The following is a 17,471-nucleotide window of genomic DNA, read 5'->3' as shown; positions in this document are numbered from 1 at the left end:
AGTCCTAAAGTTTAAGTTCAATTCTTTAAAAAAGATGACTTTATTAACAGTAATAATGAATATAAACATGTCACATGAGTACATAGTTTAAATATTGTCAATGTCTGTTAAAAGGTTACCAACAGCACCCATAGGCAGAAAAGCTACAGTACAAAGTTTATTTCTGGTCGACAGAAAGACACAGTGTTCTTGTTTATAGGCCTATCAACCAGTATAGCATTTAAAGAAAATAAAACATTCAAGTTATCAATCAGTGATGCTGTGGCGCCTCAGTAAACCATACCTGATCGTTTTGGAGGGCCAGATAACATACTGTCACACTACCAGGCCTGGTGCTTCCCTTACATGTAACTTTTTATTTATTTGGGCAGTTCCTCAATGATAATCCTGGATACTGAATTCCACCCTGTAGATGCGTCACCTCTGGGATAATCGGCGCAGGTCCCCACCCACACGGCCACATCCACCAACCCTGCTTTGACTCCCTCACACAGCCCTTCAACTGGAGAGGAGAAAAACAGAAGGCAGTGAAAATTAATTTCAGGGAACACCCAAACTGTCTCCAGGGATGGAAATTGTTAATGGTTTGGTTTTCTGACACAGTGATGAACTTTGCCAATTGGAAGAGTGTTATTTTAAAGATTGTTGACAAGGCTTTCCCAAAGCAGTTAAATAACCACTTAAAAGAATAGCTCAACATTTTGGGAAATATGCTTATTTGATCTCTTGCCCAGAGTAAGAGATCAAATACCACTCTCATACTGTATATGTTTAGTAGATATACAGCTACAGCCTGCAGCTGGTTAGCTTCGCACAAAGACTGGAAATAGGGAACCGCTAGCTTAGCCTTGTCTGAAGGTAACAAAAATGAGTAATATATAATAAATATATACATTTATAAAAGGGGTAAGCCGCTAGCCTGTCAAAGGTATCAAAAGCTGGGAGCAGTAACTTCCTGAAAGCAACCAGTAAAAACTCATGGAAGTTACATCTTCAGTAATAGTCCAGCAGGGGTCACCCCCATGTTCCCAGGGTCCCTTGTTCTTGAAAAGAAAATCTAACATTGTAGGAGATTGGTGAGGGCTATCCTTGCAGTTGAAATGTCAAACAAATGAAGGGAGATGGACATTTCAAATGAACATTTGAATGGGACCGTTAAGCCACTGGAGATATCAATGTTTAAAGTCAAGAATAAACAGTATTGACCAGAAATTTGAGGGCAAAGGTTTCAATGAGTATAACATCAGTCGGTTAAAATCTGTAGGTGGGTGATTTCAACATATTGACCAAGGGAACGTTTGTCCTAGGGTAAAACACATTGCTGTGAACTTAAAATCCTTTGAAAGGTCTCCTTAATGTCTCATATTAAGAGGATATTGGGGAACATGGGACCCTGGCAGTATAGAATCCTGGGAACACAAATGCACTTCCATCCAGCACATAACCTCCTGTAAACCCAACTTGAACTTTTAGTTTGAGTTTTTAGGCAAAACAAACTAGATATAGATAGAGTTTTAAAGGTGCTGTTAGACATGTTTGGACAAAGCCAGGCTAGATGTTTCCTTAGATTTATGCTAGGCTAAGCTAACCGGCTGCTAGCTCTAGCTAAAGCGCATCTAAAAATCTAACTCTTGTATTTCCCAAGAATATTGAACTGTTGCTTTAAACTAAAGCGTTATAAAGCACTGGGAAAAAATATAGTTGGTAAAGGTTTATTGCACAAGAAAGCCCATGACTTAAGCTGTACCTGAGGACGTTCTGTGGATGTTGATGGTTGAGTTGAGCTCAGGGCTTCCTTGGTCTAAGTAGATGATGGACTCTATGGGCAGGGGTCCGGTGCACTCTGCTCCATTGAAGGTGAAGTACCACCTCTGGCAGCATGCGTTCTTACACTTGAGTCTGAGGGAACCGCTGAAGAGGACTCTAAGGGCGCTGTCTGAACGCATCTTGGTGAACGTACAGTCCTGCAACACAGCAAAGGGACATTTTGGTGGTTCTTTAACGTTTCTGTGAATTTGTAAAACGTTTGAAATGGACACCTACATTCCTCAGAAACATGTTGTTCGAGGTGTCTAAATACTTACAGCTACTTTACCAAGGTCAATCCCATAATTGAGAGAGTTCCAGGCACACTGCTTGTAGTTGGGCCTCCAGGGCTCCTCGAAGATCTCGTTGATGCACTCGCCTTTCTCCCCTTTGACCCCGTCGCGGCCAGGGATGCCCGGCGTCCCGGGGATGCCGTTGGTTCCAGGGTTACCCTCTCTGCCGGAGGTGCCTGCTGGTCCCTGTATGCAACTGCCATACTGGAAAAACAGGAAAAGAGGAAGTCATGGTGAAATTTGATAATGAAAAGAAGTCATGTAACAACTTCAGTCTATTGTTATCTAACTTCCTGTTTCAGATTTTATTTTTTCTCCGTGGGGGATAAGTCCCAGTTTGGGGCTGCATGCACTGTAGACACCTAAATGCTGCCATTCATCCAACCATCACACACAAGGAGCCAGATTATACCTCATATAAACAAATACACTGCCATTGGGCTGAAATAAGTGTAAAAACAGATGTGATCGAGACCAAGCCAAAGCAATAGAACCAGCAACCATGAGGCCGTGAAGCAAGTGAATGACAGATTGTGTGTTAATGAGGAACCGAATGCTTGCTGACAGATTAAATTAGTAGGTGTTTGGCCATACATCTATCGGTGTGATTCATTGTCCAGCTGAATCTCCTGCTATGTTTAAACAGATGCCGCATCTTACTCAAGCTGACTCAGACACACACAGAGACGGGGGAGCCTGCCAAAACTGCCCCACCACATACAGAGATAGACACAATGAAGATCCAAATAGCTTGGCGTAATATGTTCTTCAAAGAGACATTTTGACCAACAGATTACAGTGTGTAGGTCAGCTCTTGAGGCTTTTTTTAGTCCGAGTTGGGTTTTAATTTTGGTTATGTGATGTATAAGTGTCATGCAGTCATTTCTTCAGTCAGGGTAGACATAAAGAGATGCGTAGAAGTGCGCCCTTGCTCTCAAGCAAACGTTGATGCCAAAAAGGATTTGGGTCTGGGCTTTTGTTGGATCAGTGCTGCCCTTTTGCTCAGCATGCAGCTGTGGAGCAGTTATAGGGGCACACGGCCAAAAGGCAATAAGGCAAAAGAAAAAAGAAAAGACGCCAGGCAGGAGAGGCGAACAAAGAGCTTTTACTCTACTTTCAATATCTTGTCTCGACTTGAGTCCCTGGGGTGAAGCAGAAAAATGTATTTCACATGATGTGAATCTGGAAAATGCCTGAATGTAGGGAGAATTACAATATTCTAAAGTCAGCTGTGATGAAAACACATGTTTGAGAGTCTGCTTTAGCCATTAAGTGGCTATGCTGGAGCAACCTGGAGATGTGAAGTCAGACATCATTATGGGAAACTGGGAAGTCTGTGATGAAACCATATGCTGTAATAGACTTGGAATGTGTCCTCAAGGGAATTGGACAAAACTTCTAAGCACTTTGGTTAATAGATGGCAACATGTGGAAATAGAGAGTCCGCTTGGTTGAAATTCAGCAAGGAAACGTCTCAGAGTTTTATTAAGGGTTGGATTTTTGGAGACATCTCAAAGCAGACTAATGAATGGAACCTCTGTCCACTTTGCTACACAGCTGACTTAAATATTACCTTCCAGACTGCTGTTTCTGCAGTGGTGCTGCCTGCCTGCATGAATTACACTCCGGCTCTACTGAATATTAGTAGCACACAGTGTATTACTGTAACATAAACACTGAAGCATAAAGGCTGCATTTGCTGCAAAGTGCTGAGAAATCAGTAGTAGTTCATGCATTAGTCAACACCGAAGCACGGACTGAAGCTCTCCTGGAGCATGCACAGCGGGGATATAATGCTGGGCTTTGAGACTTCTTAGATTTGTAGGATCTCGGGGGGGGGGGGGGTGCAAAATAGGATTTTATGATTACCATGTTGTTCAAATGAGCAGCTCTTCCTTCTCCAGAGTGTCTAGTGCAGTTGGGCTTTTCAGCATCATTTCCAGTGCACTAGATACAGATGGTAACATAAGATGCTATTCATTACATCCTTCTAACTGAGGTCTCATGGAATATGACTTTGGAGGATGATGAAGAGCAACTGCTTGAACTCTGCATTTCTCAAAGTAGGGTATGCAGACTTCTAGGAGTCCCTGATGGGTGGTCAAAGTCCGAGTCCCAACAAAATAAACACGAGTTTCACTTTCATTTGACACCCAAGAGATTTGAGAGAGAAATGTGTGACCACTTTGTTCCTTCGCTCTCCACCTACAGCATGGAGGGTTATGTAATTCTAGACAAAGATAGTCTATGATTGGGGTTGGTGTGAATTTAAATTAAATAGTTGAACATTGCTTTAGGTATTTTTGAAAATATTATCACATATACATGTAACAGCCTTAAAATATCAGCCGAAATTCCCCCAAACCAAACCATATAACCATGTTTAAAGTAGTAAGACAGCCAGATAGATAACAAAGAGAGACAGAAGGTTTCAGTCAGACCCTTCCTGTTATGGGTTTTTTCTGTCCACAGTCCGCTGGAGAGCAGCCAGACCTGGAATAATAGAGAACCAGCTGACCACACAAAAACTATAAAACAGCATTTCTCATCTGCTGATGGGACCAGGTCATTTTGGAGACCATTTTGCTAACTGTGACCACACTCACTGCACTGTAAGCATACATGTGGATTATGCGGGTGAATCAGCATATTACATTTTCTTTTCTTATTGGGAAATCAGTCGTTTAAGGATAGCCTACTTCTGGCAAAGTGGAGAAAAATTAGTGCCAGGATGAGTTGGATTCAACATGCAAAGTGCCCCATGAATGTTATTAGAGATGCTTTAAAAAAAAGAAAGAAATACAACAAAGCGCGTTAAATGACAATAAAGCCATGTAAATGCAATAATATATTTTGGTTTGAGTCCATTTTTGGTGATTTCTTGCTATGAGAAACTACACAATCTGTCCACAACGCATAAAGCTCTCCTGGATTGGCACATCTGTACTTCTGGGAATGATTATAGTGGCCGCATGGTTATTGTTCTAGCTAATCTCTCTTACCTTGTCAGCGTCAGGATCCTTTCGGTATCCTCTATTTCTCACCTTTTCCACGCCATAAAGAGGTAAAGCCAAGCAGACAAGAAGCAGCAGGCGGGCAATGAGAGGAGACATCATACAACGGGCGGCTGTGTGCGCTCTCTGAGAGACTTCAGGCGACAGCTCGACTCCAGCTCTGAGACAGTGTAGTCCGGAGGAGGGCAGGACGAGAGGAAGGAGCCAGTCAACCTACAGGAACGTTCTCTGAGGGAAAGCCTCAGAACATCCCCGTGATATCCATGTACGGAAGAGTATTAGGGCCAGGCATAGGGGGAACAATGAGAGAAGGAAGATTCTTATTTTTATTTTGCATAAAGTCAAACGTTCCGTATCAGTGCCAGGCATAACATTTAAATAAACCAGAAGAAGAATTAGTTTTTTTTGCATTAGGAATAAAGTCCAATTGTCGAGAAAAAAGTTAAAATAACATTTTGAGCATAAAGACAAAATGTTGAGAATAAATTCAAACTTTTAGTATTATTGCCAGGCATAAGAAACAATAAATCAGAGGAGAAAGTTTTTGTTTTTGTTGAGAATAAAGTCAAAATAACATTTTGAGAATAATGTTAAGTATACACTTGAAAATTAATATACTGAAAGGTTGACTTATTGAAATTGAAAATGTAAAGAGAAATGTGCAGGTGATTTTCCCCCTAATAATCTTCCGTACATACGTATACATGACCAGTGTGCTAAATATTGAGTAAATGTGATCATTTCGTACTCTTTTTGGAAAGATTTGTGTGTGAAAATATCAGTGGTGTTTAAGTAAAATCTATCATAAATAGCAGTTAATAAATCAAACAAAAACATTCTTTATTCAATTATATTTTATTAAAATGAAATTGGATTGATACAAAATTCAGCTGACGAAATAGGCTACATAAAAAAACAGTAAAAACGGCACACAAAAGTTTTAAAGAGCATTTCAAAGACTACGTTAAGTTTAGTTGTGGGTAAGACCCCGTCCACATGCCAGAATAAGAATATACAGAAAGGGACTGACAAGGATTCCCTTTTAATTGGCGTTATTGGAATTGTTGACTCCCTTATATAAAAAGGTATAAACCTCAATGGAAGGATCAATCCCTTACTCAGCAAAAAAGACAGTACAGCATGAGAGATTTTCAAATACATCACAGACGTGGGTCTGGAAGTAATTGAGAGAGAATTATATGATCCATGACCATATGCTATAAATAACCCCTGAACAAAGCCCCAGATTCTCTATTTATTTTTGTTTATGACTTTTTATACTCAATTAGTAGTGGTTTGTGCTTCCAATGACAAATAGTGCAAAGCCTGTTTGATTCTAAATCATATGAATTTACACCCAGACCAAGAACACAGGTAGACGTCACACATGCAAAACATCTGGAGGTTCTTTGAAGTTCTTTGAAAATGAGGAACTACTCAAAGGAAGGCACATTGTTGTAGAAAACTATAAAGCTATACTTCAAATTCATAGGACACTTCTTTGAAGACACAATAAGTGTTTGTACAACAGAAAAAAGTAGGAACACAAAACAAACATCAAGTAAATGTACAGTGCTTTGAAAGAAAACTCAGCTACTGTATATCTAGTTTAAGAGTATACCTTTTTTCAAAGGAGTAATAATGTAAATTACAAGATGAGGTTTTGAGACGAAGCAGCTTTCTAGGAAGAACAATAAGACATTCAAAAAACAGTTTACCATAGGAAGACTCTCCTTATGTTAAATGTTTGGCAATATCATGACCTTTCTAAACATAGCTCTCAGTGTAGCGACTCGTCCAGTGAAAGACTTCATTTCTAAAAAATTGAATATTTACATAAATATTGCATTTGCTTTCTAGTATGCATTCTATGACATTGAGCTACACATGTACAAACAGTGGACCTAACATTTTTTAATGCATGCTATCAAGTTAAAAGACCATTGGTAGTTGTATAGGTGGATCACAGCTGTGCTGCTGCAACATTCAGGTATATAGTAAAAGGCCAAAAGCTCAGTAAAGCTGACAAGACACAGATCACACTAAATAATCTAACGACTTTAAACTCTCTGCCAAAACCCAGATTCTGGTCCAAGCATACCACATTTGAAATACTCTAGGGATGTTACATTTTGCTGGCTACATTCACTGACTGTAACCAATACAATCATAATCTGATGCATGAAGTTTATGACACAGAAGGGTGCTATGGTTTGAAACAGCATATAGCGTGACTGCTGTCTTAGTTTCAAGGATGGATGGATGGATGGATGGATGGATGCACAAATACATTTTGGGGGGGGGGGGGGGGTCAGATGTTTCAGCAGGTGCTATCCTTCGTGTCCTTGCTCTCCTCAGGCACTTGGTGCACCAGCTGGTGGGTGGAGTTCTTGATGCTGCTGCGTGATAGGTTTAAAGCCCGATGCTGCTGTCCACTGGGGACGTGCCTGGCCTCTGACAGCTCGCTCCTTGGAGTCACCCTAAAGCAGCAAGGACACATCAGATTATATGTTATTAATTATACAAATATAGTTCCGTATAACAAAAAACAATAGAGGAATTATGCCGCATTTCCACTGCATGGTACGGCACGGCTCCCCTTAACCCGACTTAATCTTTTGTGGTTTTCCATTAGCAAAGTTGAGGGTAGTACCTGGTTCTTTTTATGGTACAACCTCGGTCACGGTTCCAAGGGAACTGAGCCGATACTAGAAGGTGGAGTTAAAACACTGCAGACCCCTGGTAGGTCAGAGAGAATGGTCACCAGCGCGACACCGGACATCCTGCACAAAAGTGTGTTGAGTCGAGTCAAGCCTGACCATGCTTTGGAAATTAGGCATTAATATATCAACAAAATGATATCAACATGTACAATACTGAAATGAGGAAAAGTGCTATGTCTATGCTTTTCAGAAACAAAAGATACAACATTCAACACTTTTAGAGATTTCACATCTGTCTCACTCACCTCCCATCTGGAACTCTGTGCATGCTCTCTGAGCGGCTGCTCATCTTACAGGAACTCCCCCCTTTGCTACGTCTCTCTCCCCCTTCCCTCTCCCTCTCCCCCCTCCTGGAGCTTCGGCTGGAGGTGCCCCTCTCCAGGTGCTCCCTGGCTGAGGCCTCAGACAGAGAACTGTGCACATGGGGCTCGTGATTGCCCAGTGCAGAGGTCCCTTGATTGCTTGTAGTGGCATTGGTGGTTGCAGCGCCGGTGCTCGTGCCCATGGACTTGGAGATGACCTTGAGCCTGTGGGAGCTCGGCTTGTAGTGCTTCTTCTTGTGCTGTACACGGCTGTTGTGCTTGAGGAAGAACTCGCAGGACTCCTGGAGCACCCGGCGGCTCTCACTGATGGGACTGTGGGTCAGAGAAGATGAGTGTATAGTAATACTACATATCTATTGCTCATGGAAACTGAATTTTGAACATGTAACAAGACAAGAGACATGGTCTTACTCTCTCTTGCGGGTCCTGTTGAAGAAGTAGGCCCACTCAGAGCAGGTTTTTTTACTGCTCACCCAGAACACTGCAGATATTCCAACCACCAGCGTCATTAAGTATTTCACCAGAAACAGGGAGAGGTCAGGGCGGTCGTGATCTGTTGTCTGGAACAAAGAGACATAAACAAAACATAATAGAATCCTTGTGACAAAACCATTTTCTGACTCAAATCAAGCTTTTTGAACTGTTAGGCTCAGGAACTGATATTTAACAAAGGACAGAGCTAGTTCGTTTTAACAGGTTTTCTTAGATTCTTCCTCTCTCCTGATCAGTCACACTGTACGGCAGCACATAATAGCCTATGTATTACACATTTTTGTAAATGAGTAAAACTGGTTTCTTAATGAACAGCCAACATTAAAATATATAGATGTTGTTTGTGTTGTTCTGAATACTATGTATTTGGGTTTTTTTGTAATGGATATTTATTGTAAAACATCTTTCTGGGTCAGAAGGCAGTCTTACAAAGACTTAAAAAATGTTGCTGTATCCATTATTGCTTTCACTCTAAGACTGTACTCTCAGTTAAACACCTTAATAGCTTAAGTAAGAGCCATTGTTGTGTAGCTAGAAGAGAAATTGTCACATTGAACGTGCACACACACGAACATCTGCTGCAAACATTCAATCAACAGCATCAACCAAGTAGGTGGACATAATTAACAAGACGGTGAGTTGGAAAGCCTTTTCTAACGTGTCCTTTGGCCTTAACACAGCTACCTTGTAGGAGCAGGGGATGCTGTACTCTTGACAGCGGTCGTTGATCCAGGTAGTCTCCCAGGTGCTGCGGTGACTCTGCTCGTAGGTATAGCAGGCTAACAGGGTGACCAGCGGAACTAGGTAGAGGCAGCTGAACACGGCGATGCGGATCATGAACTTCTTCAGTTTCTCCTGGTTGCGCTCGTCGTGCTGAATGACCTGCCGGACGTGGTTGAGAGAAACGATGCCCGCTAGGATGAGGAAGAGGCCAACTATGACGCCCACGCACAGAGGAGCCAGAACAAAGTAGCGCAGGGCGTCCAGGTCATACAGCCCTACAAAGCAAACTCCGCTGATGTTGTCCCCTTCAACCTTGTTCAGAGCCAGCAGCATCACAGTCAGTGCCCCGGGGATCCCCCAGGCAGCCGAGTGGAACCACACCTAAAGACAGAGAACACATGGATACATTTTTACAGAAGTGTCCACCATTTCCGTGGCTGCTAATAGCTTACTTATTTTATATTTACATATAACATTTCTTTGAGGTACTTTCTTGTTATTTGCTACAAGATCAGCGTAAATTCTTGAAAACAAACGTACCGCTTTCTTCTCAATGGCCTCACAGCTCCACTTGGGTCCAGCTGCCAGGAACCAGGTGATGGTGAGTATAACCCACCAGACAATACCGGCAATGGAGAAGAAGTAGAGCAGCATAAAAAGCAGAGTGCAGCCTTTACTCTGAGAGCCTAGCACCACTGTTTCTTCACCGGCAGGATGAACCGCTTTGGTGCAGGCTGCATTGTTCCCCAGCAGGAAGCCGATGAAGTATATAAGCGACACAAAGCTGTAGCAGACAGCGTAGAAGATTATGGGGCGCTCTGGGTAGCGGAAACGTTTGACGTCGATGAGGAAAGTGAGGAAGGTGAAGAGCGTGGCGCCCAGGCAGATGATGGAGCACACGCCGATGAAGTTCTTGGCAAATTCGATATCGTGGGGTTTGAAGTACATGTTGGAGCAAGGTGGAGCACAGTCCTGGGCACCAAGGAACGATGATCCATGGCCCGGTTTGGTCTTCAGCTGCAGTGGGCACCAGAAGCCAAGGTCCCTCTTAGCTGACGAGGAGCTCATTGGGGTTGTTGCAGGAAGTTCTGAACCACCAGGAGAGCTACATGGGTCCAATCTATTTGACAAAAAATTCAAACAAACAAATCCTTCAATGGATTGATCAAGAACACCGGTTTTGCTTGTGTGAATGGTCTATAAATGTGTTTTCCTTACTTGTCACACTGTAGCTCAGGAGGCCAGGTGATACCAAAGATTCGGATATTCTCCTCACAGTCGGACAGAACAGTCTCGCACTGCTCTCTGCATGGACGGATCACCATGTTCTCCTCGGTGCATGCTGGGATAAAGGCTTGGCACAGGAAGCGGTGGACATCTGGAGAGCAGCGCAGGTTTGCCAGGGGCATGAATGGCTGGAGATGGACAGACAAGTTACGTTGTATTGAAAATGACTGTCAATGTGAAAGGTTGTGATCCATGCTTAAGTTTATCTGAAATTAGAGGAACTCGCTATGTGTGTTCTAAGCAAGTACAGATAAACACCCTGTCAGCACCTTTTATCAGATTATTGTACCATTGGTTTCACCCCTGAACACATGTGATCACTTTAGGCAGACAGTAGCAATCTGTAAGATCACAAAATACATGTGAAGATGCAACCCCCGGCTGAAAAACAGGCAAAAAACAAACATTTAAAATGATCCCCATTGTTTTGAATAAAGAACTCTATGTGACTGAATAACATAAAATGAGCTAAGGATGATTACAGATTGTAAGATGATTATCAAAAAGCATTTATATTACATAAAATAATATTGATGATGATTTTACCTCTCAAGGCGTGGCTATAATAACCCCAAAACATATAGAAGTGGTGATGATGAGTCGTCTTTGCTTAATTTTAAGGGGTCACGAACCAGTAAGGTTGGGAACCACTGCTCAGTGTAGAAGTATTACCTTCATTTTGTTGATGTGCGATGCACCACACAAAGGGGCCCATTCACTGGCTGAGAACCATACTCTTTCGTTTCAACACGCTGGTCAAAAGCTTGAGGACTGAGATGTGGGGGGTGTGGTGTAGGTGGCAGGAAATAACTGCACGGACGTTTGGAAACACGACAGCCAGGAAGGCTGGAATGCACAGAGCTGTTGATAGGTTAGGCTGCTGCTAAGACACAGTTTTAATGTGTGGATTTACGTATCAGTGGCATACACGGCTTACACTGAAGACAACTTCATTCCAGTGAAACAAGTTAAGATCATGTCAATGCGGATGTTTCTAAATCCTTAGATTGGGTCACCCGTAATGTTTTGTTCACTCAGAACTGCACGTTTTAGAGCAGTCCGGACTCTTTGTTTGAACCTTGTCGACCATTATCAGACCAACATACCCAGACACACTTCTGCCAGTCTATACTGCTAATATGTGTACACAAAACACACACATACACTCCAACACAGTCCACTATTCAATGTTTCCTCTCCTCAATTTTTTCCTGAAATCCAGTCTGGCAGTAGGCCCGTGTGTCTGGGGTCTGGGCATGCCCCCTTTGACAGTAAGAGTCCTTGTTTCTCTCCTGTGGAGGTCCTGGACTCCTTCTCAATGAGCTCCCCATTGCTCAACAACCTGACCTTTATTTGCTTTACGGCAGAGTTACTGTAAAAACTGCCCTCATTTCAAAAGCCTTCAACCAGGATCAGCAGTACAACTTGAGCTGATTTGCTCTTAAAGGGAAAATCCTCTAATTTCATAGCAAAGTACTTCAAGGATTAAAAGATTTGAAGAAATGTCCAGAAAATCACTTTTCAAACTTTCACTCTAACTTTTAAGACCCTCAAGTGTTCCCTGTCCATGACAGTACATCAATTAGTCTTTCCATTCTCTTTGTGTTCTAACACTTCAAACTTTGCTATTTCAAAAGCTGGCAAACACCGGTGGAATCTGGGACCAAGGGCGGAAAAAGGTTAACCCTCCGCCGGAAAATCCTACTGATAGGCGGACTGAGCCCATACCGAAACAGAAGTCTGCTTGATTACAGCGTCAGGGCTTTGTGATAAATCACTAAATGTTTTCAAAGAGAGCTATGTATAGTATGTAAAGTTGAATGTAGGCCAGAGAGGGTAAGCCTGTCACCTGGGAGACAGGCCCATAGAGGTATCAGCGTGTACAGAGGGGAAATGAGTGAGTGATTAACGGAGAGAAAACTCATTGTGGTATGCAGGGTAGGCTTTGTGTGAGACTGGGTGTGTCCCTCCCCTTCCTCCAGAAATCAAAGGCCCCCTCACAACAAAGTCCATGAAGTTGCCCGTGGCCAAGGTTGCTGTGAAATAAGAAGCCTATACCTTTGCCAGATGCCACACAAAAGCCTTCTTCAACAGATGACTGTTCACGCTCAACACTCTGACACCAAATGTGTGTAACCAGACCCTGGCCTTCAGGAATGCCAGTCCACTACAGAAACTGAGTTGACTGCTGAGGAGACACACAAGACAACACTTTGGTCTGAACACATGCTAGAAAAACAAGGCCGGTGACATCAAAAGTTCAATTGTCCTCACTTGTGTAATAAAATATTAATTATAATGATACTACAGCTATTTTTTTGTACATATTTGTGCTTGAACTTCAAGTCTCTGGATGGGCGTTTCCCATGGCAACAGTTGACTGACTTTTGAGTCCCAGCGTTGCTAGGAGACGTGCTGTCAACTTTTGTGGTGCACTACTGCCTGGAGCGAGTCATGGCCTAAAAACAAACCAAGCTAGACGAACTTAGCATGATATTTTAAAGCCTTTATCGGCCCATACCGATGACGAGCAAATATCATTGTGCACTAACTTCACATACCTTGCATCTCTTCACCTTCCTTTTATATTAAGCATCAGGCAGTGGCTGGATTTAAAGTTTAGTGACATCCCCCCACATGGTTCTTTGTAAAAATGCCTACATACATACCTACGTGGTAAAAATACTTTACAAAAAGTGATCCTATCTGGGACTGCTAATATGCTTGCCTTGCATGAATCAAACAGAAACTATTGCTATCAGTCTCCTGTGTCCTGGCAGTGCCAGGGTCCTCATTTTAGAGATAATCCTGCTCATTTTAGTGTGAGACAACTTCAACTGCAGAGAAAAAGTGTGCTAAACAACTCTGACCTGAGTGTATGTAACCCCTCCACGATTACTGCTCCCTCGGACAGTAGGCTGTTGTCATGAAAATTGTTCTTCTTTCTTAATCTACTTTTCTTGTTAAAAGGAACTTTAATGTGTCCTTCCAGTGGGAAGACATTCCTTCTTCCAAAATAATTCCCCACTACATTTCAATGTGGTAATGACGTAAAGTATTTAAAACCTATTATTTTTGAAAACTGAGAATATAAAGCAAGTGTCCAGATTCATAGTTCTCATGTTAACAACAATACCATTTCAAAGGTTTAACTAGATAGTGCTCTATGACAACCAGGCATGATTTGTAGGAGCCTGTTGATGACCATTACAAAATGGTAATTATGGTTCCATCCATTTGCACTTATGAAGGCTGATATGGACACTGACATTTATAGACTGGAGCCACTAACAACACTGATAATAATAGCACTTATCATATCAATCATTTTGAAATGATATTCATTGTCATTAAATGTGATTTGAATTATAATTTTATTTACAACCACAGGAAGCTTTTCTTTTGTCACATGACAATATAATTACAACTCTCCATTGAAACCCAGACTAATGAGATTCTTTAAAAGGGTCAGCAGATGTGAAACATCATAACATAAAGTTAAAGCACTTCAAAGCTGGGAAAAGCTGTATGGAAGTATCACAGATAAATTCAAATAGTGTGTTCCAATTCATCAAATATTAAATCTGTAACACCTTGGGTCTCTCTCTTTCATTACCAATTGGTTAAGAAAAGTCATAACCAAACAATACATAACATCTATAGTAACATTTAATAAACTAACTGCATATTTTAAAGACCGTTTGGTTTTCAAGAAAGAAACTGTATCAGCAGTAAACAAGTATACGCCCACAAGGCCAATATTGGCAAAATACAGTGCAGCAACAAATATATGTTATATATAATATATATAATGTTATGAGGACTCACCTCCATATTACTGACAGCGATTTCTTGGTCGTAGTGCTCCATCATGTTGGGAAAGAAGGTCATGTTGTAGGGCATCCCCAAGCACCGATGCCCTTTGATGGGCTCGCAGGTAAACAGGCTGTGGGCACTGCAGCTTCCCAACCATATCAGAGCCAGGCACGCCCACAGCGGTCCTGGCTTCAGCATTGTGATGGCTGATTGGGAGTGAGTGTGTGTGAGTGTATGTTTTTTATGTAAACTAGATCAGATTTCTTTTTTGGCTCAGCGTTAGGATATCTTGGCACAAACGTTAAATTCCCCTGGCTCACACGGTCATCCACATTTCACTTCTCCAGGGATCATCTCAGGGGAGCCGATGGGTGTAGCAGCAGGTACAACTTTCCCATCATTGGTCAGCATGTGCCTCTGGATCACAGAGAGGAATCCCACATCCCTGAAAATAAAGTATTTTTTTATTTAAATGAGTTTATACTTTCAGCTCTACAACGACTACAACTGGTTTGTTTTGGCCCACAACCCACACTTCATGAAGATTTGTCTGCAGGAACCTCAGCTGAGAAGGTTTTAGTAAGTGGTCATTACTGTATTTACTACAGAATTGCAGTACAAAGACAGACTGAAGCCCTATCATCAAAGCGGTCTGTCACCCAACCTCTCATTGTGCTATCACCTAAAGGGTTGAATTAAGCTAAGCTAATCAAAATGAATCAAGCTTTTTTCTGGGCACAACTACAGGTCCCTTGAAGTCCTCATGCGCCAGTTTGGGACTGTTGTAGACACATATCAGTCAAATGAAATTAAGGGGACCAAAATCCAGTCAATCCCCGTGCTCACATTAAGTGCATGCATTTAAATTGGGTGGGGAACGCTAAAGATCCATGCTGATTCAGTAGAATGAGTCTCAGCTTGTTGATGCTCATTAAACTTCACATTAAAGTGTCACTGTTTCCCATACACGCACTTGAATAACAACGCTCTTGAAAGCCTGAGAGAGTGTAAGACTTTTCCAGTGAATACAAAAGCTCAGTATCATGAGGTTTTGCTTTTCATGTTGATCAATATTGGACTAGTTTTGGATATTCGTTCTGGTTATATTCTGTATACTAACACATGTATGCGTGTGTTAAAACAAGTAGTCTTTGACTTTTTTTTATATGAAGATATGCTCTTTCAAGAATAACAAGATTAGTTGTTTATGTGGGTGCTTGAATTCCTGATGATTATCATATGCTTATATTATGACTGGTGGTAAGAGTTTATCTAATATTACCACATCACTGTTTATAACCACCTCCAACAATCAAACAAGTGTCGATAGTAGGCATGTGAACTCCATAGACTGTATGGTAACAGCTGCACTGAAATAATAGTGCAGTCAGGGTAAATCATGTTGGATGGTTATTAGCATACACTTTTCGGTTAGCATATTAGCAATGATTAAAGAGACTATAAAAGTTAGCTAAACAAACATCTGAAAAGTTCCGTCAACAACATTGTAGTGGGAAAAGCACACATGTAAAGGATAGTAAAACAACACGAATAAGTTCCTATCATAGCTTCAGGACTTTCAAGTGTATGTTAGTCTTTCGCGTGCAGGAAAGCCGTTTTCCCGTAAATTAGACGCCAAAGGCGGTTAGAGTTACAGTAAACATCCATGCCTCTGTCGCTGCCTTGGGACGGGGGCCGACCATAACTTCGGTACAAACTACAAAAAAACTATGAGGGTAAAAAACGAAACACAAGCACTTACCCCTAACCACCCAGGAGTTCGTGTAACAGCTGACTACATGGATCAATTCTGTGGGGAATTTGGTAGCGTGTTTCCTGCGACAAGCTCCAGCACAGTCCCTCCGTCTTTTCTTGTCCGGCTGCTGTGCAGTGAAGTTGCCTTCATGTGCGTCTGGAAATGTCGATCTTTCATTTTGAACCGATGTGAGCATTTAATAGATAGTGGTTGTCTAACGTAACAACTACACGTATACCAAACGCTCTGGACGGAGTTGTGAAGTATAAATTAAATGTCTTGAGGTAAAAAGACTTATATCACTTGTAGTTGGGTTTTTGATTGTCTTCTACGCTTTTGAAAGTTAAAATGGTGTTGAGATTTTAGCAGTTTAGTAAACGTTCACAAACAAATACAAGAAAAAAAATAGAACTAAATATTAGCCTTTCTCAATGCAAAGGTTGACATGAATGCACCGACAGCAGTAGAAGCGGGGATTGACGGGAGCACATGAACGCTACATGTGTGCAGATGGGCAAATGACGGACGGACAATACAAGAGCAAATGTCAGGGACATTGCAAGGATTTTTTGAAACAACAGTTTGATTTCAGTTTTTTTTTAAAAAGAAAGTCAACGTGTATATTTATTTCAACAGTAACTTCATTTATTTTTTAAATACATACATATCAACAGGAGGTGCTGCCACTTTTTTTGTGGAACGATAAAGAGATGACTGTGAAGATGCTGTAGTTTTCCTAAATACCGCTAGATGGAAAGCAAACATTTATCAATTTAATCCAGAAAGGATTCAAACCCCGTAATAAACATCCATAGGCTATACAGCTAATGAAATAATAAAGCCACAGCATATTCTAAAAGAAAATCTAAAAATTGTAGGCATTACAGATTACTACTCACTTATTACATGTCACTATTGAAGTATCCAGGAAATATAAAAACCACAATGTGCATAGAGATAACAAACATATCACACATTAATACAAGCTAACACAGTAAGTCATTATAGGCTTTGTTTTCTTATTTTAGTGGAGCAGCCAGTGGTGGAAGAAGTCATTAAGATATGTTACTTAAGTAAACATACGTGTTTTTAAGTGCATTTAACCCGGGACTTAAAGCATTATGACACTTTAGCCTTCATTTTTAGTTTTTGACATTTTAATACTTACTTATTTATGGTTATATATCTGTATGCACATAAAACTAAAAGTAATCACTCCAAAGGGGCGCTTTAGTTGT

General features: G+C 41.4%; 2 protein-coding genes across 5 annotated transcripts; both read right to left on the bottom strand.

Moving 5' to 3' along the window:
* Window positions 1–10: 10 nt before the first annotated feature.
* On the bottom strand, window positions 11–5,352 carry LOC115021748 (collagen triple helix repeat-containing protein 1-like). 3 transcript variants are annotated; one of them, XM_029452380.1, is made up of 5 exons: window positions 5,102–5,352; window positions 3,969–4,046; window positions 2,085–2,303; window positions 1,748–1,964; window positions 11–502 (listed from the first exon to the last, which is right to left on the bottom strand). In XM_029452380.1, the coding sequence occupies exons 1-5, from the start codon at window positions 5,213–5,215 to the stop codon at window positions 360–362; spliced, it is 771 nt and encodes a 256-aa protein (XP_029308240.1). In that variant the 5' UTR covers window positions 5,216–5,352; the 3' UTR covers window positions 11–359. The 3 variants fall into 3 exon arrangements, with proteins under 3 accessions (XP_029308240.1, XP_029308241.1, XP_029308242.1); XM_029452381.1 differs by lacking the exon at window positions 3,969–4,046 and having other exon boundaries at window positions 5,102–5,350; XM_029452382.1 differs by lacking the exon at window positions 3,969–4,046 and having other exon boundaries at window positions 5,144–5,350.
* Window positions 5,353–5,952: 600 nt separating this feature from the next.
* fzd6 (frizzled class receptor 6) lies at window positions 5,953–16,372 on the bottom strand. 2 transcript variants are annotated; one of them, XM_029452008.1, is made up of 8 exons: window positions 16,240–16,372; window positions 14,490–14,922; window positions 10,593–10,789; window positions 9,915–10,494; window positions 9,336–9,755; window positions 8,571–8,719; window positions 8,082–8,471; window positions 5,953–7,593 (listed from the first exon to the last, which is right to left on the bottom strand). In XM_029452008.1, the coding sequence occupies exons 2-8, from the start codon at window positions 14,673–14,675 to the stop codon at window positions 7,434–7,436; spliced, it is 2,082 nt and encodes a 693-aa protein (XP_029307868.1). In that variant the 5' UTR covers window positions 14,676–14,922; window positions 16,240–16,372; the 3' UTR covers window positions 5,953–7,433. The 2 variants fall into 2 exon arrangements, with proteins under 2 accessions (XP_029307868.1, XP_029307869.1); XM_029452009.1 differs by lacking the exon at window positions 16,240–16,372 and adding an exon at window positions 11,334–11,522 and having other exon boundaries at window positions 14,490–14,622.
* Window positions 16,373–17,471: the final 1,099 nt, after the last annotated feature.

This window comes from Cottoperca gobio, chromosome 16 (assembly GCF_900634415.1).
Source record: "Cottoperca gobio chromosome 16, fCotGob3.1, whole genome shotgun sequence".
Taxonomy (NCBI): domain Eukaryota; kingdom Metazoa; phylum Chordata; class Actinopteri; order Perciformes; family Bovichtidae; genus Cottoperca; species Cottoperca gobio.
Note: the sequence above shows the minus strand (reverse complement) of the source record. Positions and strands in the feature narration are given on the sequence as shown.